Raw genomic sequence first — 12,323 nt, 5'->3', positions numbered from 1 at the left:
AGTAGTTTTGAAATTATTAAGTTGCTATTATCTTGAATTTTCCGTAAATGGTCATATTTATGTAGAAATATGTGATAATGTACGTCCATTTGAAACCATTATAATTTTTTTATAAATACATGGCTACTTATATTAGTAGACACACTTGATCTTTACAGTTAAGTTTAGAATGATTAAAAGTGTTATTGTCTTGAATTTTCAATAAAAGGTCATTTTTATGTAGAAAAATGTCCATCTGAAACCATTATATGGTTATAAATTAGCTACTTATATTAGTAGGCACAGCCAAATCAAGTATTTACCAACAGGCTCAGAAAATCATTTCTTTTTAAGGACTTGCAAGTGGATAAAAGGTGTATCATTTGAAGTCTTTTAAAGTATTTACTTACTAAATCTTAATTCAGAATATAAACAAATAGTAATTATGAGTATGACACTTAAAGGTCTGAAAAGTTTGTTGAAGGATTTCAATAGCTGATCCTGAATTTATATAGAGCACACCTACTTGAAGTTTGTAACCAAAAGGTAATTTCCCAATGTATAAATACTAAATTTGCATATTGAAACAAGGCTGTCTCAGATGACCTTATTTAATGAACAGAGCACACCAAAAGCTAATGCCAATTCTTTCCTAAAAAGAGCTGCTTTTAAACCATTAGTCAACTAGAACTTCCTGCATGGGTACGACTATTATGTAAGTTGGCCTGCCCTTTCAAAGATCTTGTCAATTGACAACTATAGACACTCAATACCAAAGAAAAATTGAAATAAATAAATAACGGTGTTTATATATCTCAACTTGTACGATTCGCTCGTGTATGTAACAATGTTTTAGATTTTAACGAGAGAAATCTATGTATTACTGAAAAATTATTACACCAGGGTTTTCGATATCACAAACTAGTCAAAACATTTACTAAATTTTATCATCGGTATAAAGACATCATTCGTAAATATAGCTCAACATGCAGACTTCTAATACGTTCAGGTATTTCACATCCAATTTTTTATGGAAATATTCTTTATAAAGCACAAAGGTGTCAGTATTCACCTCAGAAACTTACAAAACCTTTGAATAGACTTATTAAGAAGGGATATAATTACGATACTGTTGTCAAGTCATTAAATATTGCATATTTTGGCGTTAATATTGAGTCACTGATAAGGTCTTTGCATCGGAACTAAACACATTTATTCTCAAAACAGTTGTTGGCATGACACAGGTTATGTTCTTCTCATATATGTTATGATGGTATGATACTAAACCCCTAACGGGAAGGATTGTGCCTGATGTTCATATGATGAAATCATAATCTTTCAGTCAGTTTAATTGAAGTCTGGAGCTGGCATGTCAGTTAACTGCTAGTAGTCTGTTGTTATTTATGTATTATTGTCATTTTGTTTATTTTCTTTGGTTACATCTTCTGACATCAGACTCGGACTTCTCTTGAGCTGAATTTTAATGTGCGTATTGTTATGCGTTTACTTTTCTACATTGGTTAGAGGTATGGGGGAGGGTTGAGATCTCACAAACATGTTTTAACCCCGCCACATTTTTGCGCCTGTCCCAAGTCAGGAGCCTCTGGCCTTTGTTAGTCTTGTATTATTTTAATTTTAGTTTCTTGTGTACAATTTGGAAATTAGTATGGCGTTGATTATCACTGGACTAGTATATATTTGTTTAGGGGCCAGCTGAAGGACGCCTCCGGGTGCGGGAATTTCTCGCTACATTGAAGACCTGTTGGTGACCCTCTGCTGTTGTTTTTTATTTGGTCGGGTTGTTGTCTCTTTGACACATTCCCCATTTCCATTCTCAATTTTATTAATACATTGGCGGATCCAAGGGGGGGGGGGGGGGGTGCGGGGGTTGCAACCCCCCCTTTTTTTTTGGCCGATCAATGCATTTGAATGGGAGCATATAGCTGGAAACCCCCCCCCCCTTTTTAAAATGGCTGGATCTGCCCCTGTTATAGTAATAATGGCTTGACTTCTGTGATGATCATGTTCAAAGGACTAAGTCAGATGCATGTATATAATTGACCTAAAAAGTATGAATGTCTTAATATATGACTCTGAAGTTCCCTAGACTGTCACTTTATCAGATCCTGAGTATTTAATAATGCCCCTCTCTTTTAGAAGGAATCTTTTTAACATGAATGGGTGCACTCTGATTTGTTAAAACCATTGAATACTGTCTGACAATATGAGAGGGGTAAATTGCGATTTTGCTCTCCCTTAAATCCACGTACAATAGTTCAAGTCCTGTTGATTTGAGAATGTCATATATTATAATTACTGATCAGAATGCCGACTATAACTTTAATTTCATTCAATATATTTAGCATGATATAAAGCATAATGTATTCAATTTTTATATTGTCACATACATATTGTACTTCCTAAAGAATTTAGTTATGAAATTTATAATCTATGGATGATATAAATGTCACAGAAGAAATTCATAATCATAAAGACATCAGAATTAAAACAGGATAAAATGTTGTTATAATAATAAAGTTAGGAATGTTGTAATTATTATCCCACTTTTTAAACCTATCAGTTACAATATCTTGACAAGAGAGAAAAAACTATTTAATGAGATTTCAATCAAAAAACAAATTTAGGGACTGTAAAAACATGACCTTGAGCTTGTTGATTGTAACTTTGATCTTGCAAAAGTGATTTAAAGTGATTTTTGTGTTGGGTGTTTGTTGTTCTGCCTAGGTGTGCATGACAACTGATAAAATACCTAGAAACCATCTTTATAAATGTCTTTTCACAAAGAACATTAAACTGGGTTCTTATCAGAATTCTGCCATTAGAAGTTTATATTGATGTTTTCATGAAAGCATAAAAACTTACATGGTTTTTGTGTGGAACTTCATACATGTATGATTATTTATACCTATCAAAAATGAATACCTATATAATTACTTGAACAAGGATCTTTTCAGAGTACCAGGATATTGAAGCAAATAATACTCTCAACAGACATCTTTTATATTATTGAAGTTTTAAGTTTGTATCGTATCAAAACTTCATGCTGGATCTTTTAAAAGATTAATTATTATAACTTTTTTTTTTCTTTTTCATGACTATGTGGAAGTTCAATTTCAAATCTTAATTTACCTTCCACATTGGAATCTGGACTTGTATATTTTTTTAATTTTGCATGATGTATTCAAAATAAGATCCCAGTATGATTTTGATATCCAGCATTTAAAATAGATGCAGACTGAATTTGTTCCTACTATTCTGTAAAGTGATCCCTCATGTAGAATAGGCATTTTGTCAATAAATAATTACCGTTTCAAATAGAAATAAGCACATGAACTGTTACTGGATCCACATTTTAAACCTAAGTATGTATTTTGTACTTATTTGAACCAAGTTATTACTGTATCTTCAGCAGCTCTAAGATTCATATCAATGTATGGTACAGTGGCGGATCCAGGGGGTTCCGGGGGTGCGCACCCCCCCTTTATTTTTGCCGATCAATGCATTTGTATCGGGACATATGTTTTGCACCCCCCCTTTGCCCTGGGTGCCCTGGGTTAGCACCCCCCCTTTCGAAAATTCCTGCATCCGCCCCTGTGGTAAACTGTCCATATTTTTATAATAAATGATTTTGCAGTCTAAGTATTCACATAGAATACCTTTGTACAGTCCTGCTTGAAATAATGAATGTATATTTTTTGGGTCCTTTTATAGATTTTTGTTCAGTGTAAGTCATTTTGGAATCTTTTATAGCTTGCTGTTTAGTATATGAGCCAAAGCTCCCCGTTGAAGGCCATACTCTAACCTATAATATTGTACCCTTTCATTAATTGTGACTAATTGATGGAGAGTTGATACCAAATCTTCCTCTTTATTTATATCCAAAGCATATAATACATGAGTATATTCCCCAAATCATTGACTATTTAATATGAGTATTTATTTTTACTGGTTTATTATCAGAGAAAATTTATTGAAACCATCCTCATTGTTATTAATGTTTCCTTTGTTTTTCAGACATTAGCCGTCCTGAACCCACTTAAACAAGCAGACCACACCATCATGCAGGACACAGACTTGGCAGGACCCTTGGTGTTTTGTTTAGCATTTGGTGGAACTCTTATGCTGGTTAGTGGCTGTGAAAGATCCAATTTGAAGCTGTCTCACTTTGGTCCCTTTACATAGTCAAAATGATTTTGTACTTAAAAAAGAAGATGTGGTATGATTGTCAATAGGACAACTCTCCACAAGAGACCAAATGACATAGAAATTAACAAATATAGGTCACTGTACCACCTTCAACAATGAGCAAATCTCATATGGCATAGTCAGCTATATTTAAGCCCTGAAAGTCAAAACTGTAAAAAAAAAAAAAGGTAGTACATTATAGTTTCTTACTTAACGTGCCCCTCATCTTTTATTTTTAGTGGACCATATCTCCACTGGAACACTGATTTATAGTAAGTAAAAAAAAATTTATAAATTTAAAAATGACATAAACCCTGGAATCCCTGTTGATACATTTGTATTTCATGAAAGTTAGGAGTAAACAAATTGCAATTCATCAGACAATTTTAGGGTAAATTGTGCAATATCATCTAGGAACTTAAGAGTTAACATGTGCAATAACATCCTGAAAGTAAACCAAAGAATTATGATTATCAGCTGATAGATATTTCTTAAATGCTTTAAAATAAATGTTGATTCCTTTATATCATTGTTGGTTTATTGCTCTTGTTTAGTTGATTGACTGTAAGATTTCTAATATTTATAGGGTTTAAAATAAAATTGTAAGAAAACATGACTTTTACTGATTTCAAAGATAGTCTTTAGTATGTTGTAATATTTCAGTTATTAAATGTGAAAATTGATTAACTCCTGACATCTTTAATCTCTCTGTAGATCTTAAGATGAAGATGTGCAAAAGTCATGCATTGGATCAGCTGTTGTGTTTTGTTTACTGTCTGTTTCTCTGTCAGTGTCAATGGCTTTCATTTTTAGCTCACCTGGCCCAAAGGGCCAAGTGAGCTTTTCTCATCACTTGGCGTCCGTCATCCGTCGTCGTCGTCGTTGTTCGTTGTCGTCGTCCGTCGTTAGCTTTTACAAAAATCTTCTCCTCTAAAACTACTGGGCAAGTTTTTACCAAACTTGGCCACAATCATTATTAGGGTATCTAGTTTATCAATTGTGTCCGGTGACCCAGCCAACCAAACAAGATGGCCGCCATGGCTAAAAATAGAACATAGGGGTAAAATGCAGTTTTTGGCTTATAACTCAAAAACCAAAGCATTTAGAGCAAATCTAACAGGATAAAATTGTTAATCAGGTCAAGATCTATCTGCCCTGAAATTTTTAGATGAATCGGACAACCCGTTGATAGGTTGCTGCCCCTGAATTGGTAATTTTAAGGAAATTTTGCTGTTTTTGTCGAGCCTGCAACTTTTGTTGCAGAAAGCTCAACATAGGGATAGTGATCCGGCGGCGGCGGCGGTTTTAGCTCACTTCTTAAAAGCTATATATTTTAGAAGGTGGAAGACATGGATGCTTCATATTTTGTATATAGATGCCTCATGTTACAAAGTTTCCGTCAGTCACATGTCCAATGTCCTTGACCTCATTTTCATGGTTCAGTAACCACTTGAAAAAAAAGTTCAGAATTTTTGTAACGTTGAATTCTCTCTTATTATAAGTAATAGGATAACTATATTTGGTATGTGCGTACCTTGCAAGGTACTCATGCCCGTCAGACAGTTTTCACTTGACCTCGACCTCATTTCATGGATCAGTGAACAAGGTTAAGTTTTGGTGGTCAAGTCCATATCTCAGATACTATAAGCAATAGGGCTAGTATATTTGGTGTATGGAAGGACTGGAAGGTGTACATGTCCAACTGGCAGGTGTCATCTGACCTTGACCTCATTTTCATGGTTCAGTGGTTATAGTTAAGTTTTTGTGTTTTGGTCTGTTTTTCTCATACTTTATGCAATAGGTCTACTATATTTGTTGTATGGAATGATTGTAAGGTGTACATGTCTAGCGGGCAGATGTCATCTGACCTTGACCTCATTTTCATGGTTCAGTGGTCAAAGTTAAGTTTTTAAGTTTTGATCTTTTTATCTAATATTATATGCCAAAGGTCAACTATATTTGGTGTATGGAAATATATTATGATCTATATGTCAGTCCCGCAGGTTTTATTTGACCATGACCTCAATTGCACGGTTCATTGGACAGTGTTAAGTTTTTGTGTTTTGGTCTATTTTTCTTAAACTATAAGTAATAGGTCAACTATATTTGTTGTATGGAAGCATTGTTAGCTTAACATGTCTGCCTGGCATGGTTCATCTGACCTTGACCTCATTTTCATGGTTCATTGGTCTTTGTTTAACTATCTTGTTTAATGTTAAGTTTATGTGACATTTGTAATAACGCTTTATACTTAGGACTATCAACATAATATCAATGATTAGTAAAGAAGGCGAGACATTTCAGTGTGTGCACTATTGTTGGTTATTATCTTGAATATTATCATAGATAGAGATAAACTGTAAACAGCAAAAATGTTCAGCAAAGTAAGATCTACAAATAAGTCAACAAGACCAAAATGGTCTGTTGATTTCTTTAGGAGTAATTGCCCTTTATAGTCAATTTTTAACAATTTTTCATAAATCTTAGTTATCTTTTACAAAAATCTTCTCCTCTGAAACTACTGGGCCAAATTAAACCAAACTTGACCACAATCATCATTGGGGTATTTAGTTTAAAAATTGTGTCCGGTGACCTGGCCAACCAACCAAGATGGCCGCCATGCCTAAAAATAGTACATCGGGGTAAAATGCAGTTTTTGGCTTATCACTCAAAAACCAAAGCATTTAGAGCAAATCTGACAGGGGGTGAAATTGTTTATCAGGTCAAGATCTATCTGCCCTGTAATTTTGAGATGAATTGGACAACCCGTTGATAGGTTGCTGCCCCTGAATTGGTAATTTTAAGGACATTTTGCTGTTTTTGGTTATTATCTTGAATTTTATTATTGATAGAGATAAACTGTAAACAGCAAAAATGTTCAGCAAAGTAAGATCTACAAATAAAGTCAACAAGACCAAAATGGTCTGTTGATTTCTTTAGGAGTTATTGCCCTTTATAGTCATTTTTTAACCATTTTTCATAAATCTTAGTTATCTTTTACAAAAATCTTCTCCTCTGAAACTACTGGGCCAAATTAAACCAAACTTGGCCACAATCATCATTGGGGTATTTAGTTTATAAATTGTGTCCCGTGACCTGGCCAACCAACCAAGATGGCCGCCATGGTTAAAAATAGAACATAAGGGTGAAATGTAGATTTTGGCTTATAACTCTGAAACCGCAGCCTTTAGAGCAAATCTGACATGGGGATAAAATTGTTTATCAGGTCAAGATCTATCTGCCCTGAAATTTTCAGATGAATCTGACAACTCGTTGTTGGGTTGCTGCCCCTGAATTGGTAATTTTAAGGAAATTTTGCTGTTTTTGGTTATTATCTTGAATATTATTATAGATAGAGATAAACTGTAAACATCACAAATGTTAAGCAAAGTAAGATTTACAAATAAGTCAACATGACGGAAATGGTCAATTGACCCCTAAGGAGTTATTGTCCTTTATAGTCAATTTTTAACAATTTTCATAAAATTTGAACTAACATTTTCCACTGAAACTACTGGGCCTAGTTCATTATAGATAGAGATAATTGTAAGTAGCAAGAATGTTCAGTAAAGTAAGATGTACAAACACATTACCATCACCAAAACACAATTTTGTCATGAATCCATCTGCTTCCTTTGTTTAATATTCACATAGACCAAGGTGAGCGACACAGGCTCTTTAGAGCCTCTAGTTTGCCATTATATCATTTTGTTTAATTGTTTAAAAGTCATGTATTGAATCAGCTGTTCTGTTTTGTATACTGTCTGTTTGTCTTTTAAATGATTTTCATTTTTTAGCCAAGACTTTATGTCAGATTGTTTTCAGAATTATGAGTTCAATATCATTTTGGTATCTTTAGCCTCTCTCTTGCTAATATTTCAGATTTGCATTTCTAAAGTTTAACTATCACATGCAAGAAAGAGTATTTGAAAAGTAAAGCTGAATTGGATCAAATTTAGGTCAATGCTTTGAAACTAGACTTAGTTTTTTGTATACATTCCAAGGGCACCTGACATTAAACAGATCTGTTATAACTGTGTTATCAAGTGAAAGGCAGTAAACAATATATGCAAATCATGTGTTTTTTTATGAAATTTACTACCAACAACATGATTGAGGTTATTTTTACAACTCCCTGTAGGAAGTCATGCGTTTGCATCAAGCCTATTGATCAAATTGGGCAGTGTTGAAAATGTGGTATTATATGAATGGAATGGATCCTGTATCAGAAGATATTGATTTTTAACTTTAAATTATACACTGAATTACTCATTTACTTATTTCTAGATACCTGATTTTTCGCTAAAAGCATTTATAATAATAGGTTCCTGAAAGTGAAAAAACTTATAACAATATTGTATAAACTACAGGATTATTGTTCATGTTTTCCCCTTTCAATGCTGCCATTGTGTGGTTTGGTTTGTGCATGTGGTTTTAGAATGACCTTCATTCTGAAAAACAGCATTTATCATCTCTTCTTGACATAACAATTGTAAATATTGATATGGTTTGAGGTTTATTATTATGATGAATGATAGAGTTAGCAGTGGTTATTTAGTTCTGTTTTTGGCCTGAAAACCATAATTTATTCTCATGAAGAGTTAAAGGTTGCCTTTGTGCTTTGCTCGAGCTAATAATACACCATTGATGTAAGAAAGAACTTCTTAAACATATTTCTTGAAATTTGCAATGACTCACAATTTTATTTTTTTTGTGATTGGAATACTTTTTACATAATTTCAATTTGCTATTGTCTATCATGCTGTGCCAGGCATAGTCTTCATTCGATATTTACTTGTGCTTTGAAGACTTACAGTGATTTTTAGTCCCAGTATATAATATATGATAGTCAATCTTTTAAACCCTCTTGCTGCCGACCGTTTTTCAAGGTTGCATTTCATATGCCGGAAAATACGACAGCTCAACGTCTGTGACGTAACATGCCAAACAACAACGTCATTCGATATATGACGTCACGACAAAATGACCACTACATTTGGGACCAATTGGAGAAAAACATAACCCTGTTTATTCTTCCGTATTTTAATTGAAAGAGATACAGCATTGATAAGAAGCTTGCATAAATTTATCCATGGACATATGTGTCCCTCCGGCACTGCCGGTTTGGACATATGTGTCCCTCCGGCAGCAAGAGGGTTATTAAGAGGTAACAATCTGATCCTTTAAAACTTTATTTAGAAATTATGTCACTCTCATACTAGAATATTAATGACATTCTAAAATTAGATCTGTTTATTACCTGATAGTTACTATTGTCCTCCACAGGGCCAATCTTAAATAGATTTTATAACACAATGGATGTATGGTATTATAAAATATAAAATGTGATGCTTTTTTGGGGGGAGGGGGAGGGTGGTGGTCAACTAGTGTAAGGAATGAACAGTTTTCAAATGTTACTAGCAAATACTGGGTTTCTTGATATTTCTGATCCAGAGGTGTATTCCCTGTTTTTATGCATGTCCTTTATCATGCACTTTATGTTGTTGGGATGTTTGCACTCAGCATGCAGCCTAATGATATATGCAGCAAAAAACTATGACATATGAGAATGTCTGATAGTGAAGATTATAAAAACTGGTAACCATCTGGCAAACAAGATAGATACCAGTTCTTCTGATGATGTTTTAATACTAAAGAATTATACAACTGGGAAATGTAGTGTTTGATAGATGCAGATTGGGTATGCTAAAATTCTCTCACGTTTGTACAAGGATAACTCACTAAGTGCAAACTGAAAATAAAAGTAATGGACACCCAATGTATAAAAATGAAAATAAGAGAACCCATGATGCTTTCCTATAGAATTTATTAAATTCTTATATTTACATTTATATACTAGTATGAGTTGTAGCTTAATGCACAACCAAATATTATTGACATTTACTCATTACTTTGTCAGTCAAAAGTTTTGGTTATATCTAATAAATATATACTAGTACTGGGATAATGTGTTTTGGCTGCATTTTGTATTTGAATTGTATACAGGTATACCAAAAAAAAATAAACAAGGGGGCCAATGGACAGTATATGCCCCATTTATTAATAGTACTCATGTTTATGATTCTGTATATTAATGACTATGCTCTTAATATTAACTTTATTTTTCAGTCTGGGAAGTTGAGTTTTGGTTACATCTATGGTATTGGTGTAGTAGGTTGTCTGGCCATGTATACCCTACTAAACCTGATGAGTATGACCGGAGTGTCTGTCGGCTGTATCATCAGTGTGTTGGGTTACTGTCTCCTGCCAATGGTTATACTCTCATTCTCTGCTGCTTTGTTATCTCTACAGTAAGTATATATAAAGCTATTGAAATGAGTGTAGGGTTTGCCGAACCTATTCACGGCTGGTACAAAATTGACTCAATTAGTTACATTATATGAAACATTCTACATTTCAACCAAACCTCATAATAATACTTAGCATAAGCCTAAACTGCTTTTGAAGGTCTGACAATTTCCAAGAACTATGTACCCATACTGTGCATATATCAGATTGCATTCAAGGGTATAAAAAAACTTCACAATTTTTCCCATCCCTTAATCATAAATCTGATATGTATATTGAGTTGGGAATTAAATTATGTATCTTTTGGTCTTGTCTCATTGGCAATCATACCACATCTTCTTTACTATTATATTTTATATTGGCAAAGTTCATCATTTGTAAGTTCGTTGGTAGGTTGGTATATCTTTATTCTCATAAACTATCAAAGCCAATGCATTACATCGGTACAGAGGTAACAAATACAACAATAAATATTTACAATATGTACAAGACTAGCGTGAGAGGTTACAAAAGTTACAAGCCAGGAGTACAAACACAAATATTTTTTGTACAAACAAGATCCATTTTATCTGGTTATTATGGCTATTGTTCATATGACGAGAAAGTTAATGTAATAAGAAGGAAAATTTTGCTTGTTAACCAAATATCAAATTTGCCCAGAATAGTACTGTTCAAACTTAAATATCTATTTCGATCGGATGACTACCTAGTTCCCCGTAAACCATATAATGGTAGGAAATGAATAAGAACAAGTATAGATCAACACAAAACAAAACAAACTTTTTATAAAGTCAACTCCTTTTAAAGGGTCATTTGGATAAATAAAAATGAACTTATCATTCTGTTCTACTGGTAAGAGCTACTTATCAATGTAGACTTATTGTATATATACATAAAATACAGAAATACAGCTGACCAAATAGCACCTACATCTTGACTTTTAATATTTACTGTATCATTATTATTTTTGTTGATTTTGTTTGTATAGGTGAATCACAAGTTCAAGTGTTCTTTGAAGTACAAACTTCATATTTCAAAAAGGCTTATGTACATATTTTGGTAAAAGAATAAAATCAAGTATCCCTGACATAAAGGTTTTCCTACAATCCACAAAAATAGCGACAACAAAAATACCTTCAAAGACAAGATATGATGATTTAATTTTGAAAGGCTGAAAAGATTTTACAAAGTTGGAAGTAGAAATGTGCATGTTTCAACATATATTGTGTTGTTGCAGAAGACAAAAAACGTAGAGGAAGTATAGATTCAGATCTGCTATAAACAAATTTGGTTGATTTTCAAGGCAGTCATGATAAATTGTAACAAAACAAATTTGATATGAGAAAAACTTAAAGCACTCTGAGCTGATATGATAAAAACACCCATTCGAAATGAATAAATAGTATTGTGCTACCAGTTTAAACAAATAACAACACAATCACTCATTAAATTAAGCAAATACTGTGCATAAAGTGTCATAATTTGTCATATTATGAGTTTAACAAGATATTGTGACATCATCACTGTCAGACATGATTTTATATTGATTTGGTAAACATTTATTAGGCAGTAGAATTCACATGGCTTTGAAAGAAAGGACTTAAGATTTTTAAGCGTGAGGGAAGGCCAACCAATGTTTTTAATCACAAGAACTTAAACATTTGTTACATGGAGCAAATTGTTCATATTGCAAGGGAAATAACTCCAAATAATTTGGAAATTATGAATATTTAAATAGCATTCATTATGATTTAATCTTCTAGGAATAGACTTCTAGTATTGTATAAAACAAATCAGACGGGTGTGTTACAATGTTAACAGATAGACTG

At 33.2% G+C, this 12,323-nt stretch overlaps 1 protein-coding gene across 2 annotated transcripts in view; it reads left to right on the top strand.

Annotated features, from left to right (window-relative positions):
• LOC139485637 (protein YIPF5-like) overlaps nucleotides 1-12,323 on the top strand; it is an 83,957-nt gene that overhangs the window by 70,683 nt on the left and 951 nt on the right. For both annotated transcript variants that reach the window (XM_071270261.1, XM_071270260.1), the window contains exons 5-6: nucleotides 4,015-4,125; nucleotides 10,315-10,496. In XM_071270261.1, coding sequence (XP_071126362.1) covers nucleotides 4,015-4,125; nucleotides 10,315-10,496 — 293 coding nt within the window. The remainder of the gene's footprint in view (nucleotides 1-4,014; nucleotides 4,126-10,314; nucleotides 10,497-12,323) is intronic.

Source organism: Mytilus edulis, chromosome 8 (assembly GCF_963676685.1).
Source record: "Mytilus edulis chromosome 8, xbMytEdul2.2, whole genome shotgun sequence".
NCBI classification, from domain to species: Eukaryota; Metazoa; Mollusca; class Bivalvia; order Mytilida; family Mytilidae; genus Mytilus; species Mytilus edulis.
Note: the sequence above shows the minus strand (reverse complement) of the source record. Positions and strands in the feature narration are given on the sequence as shown.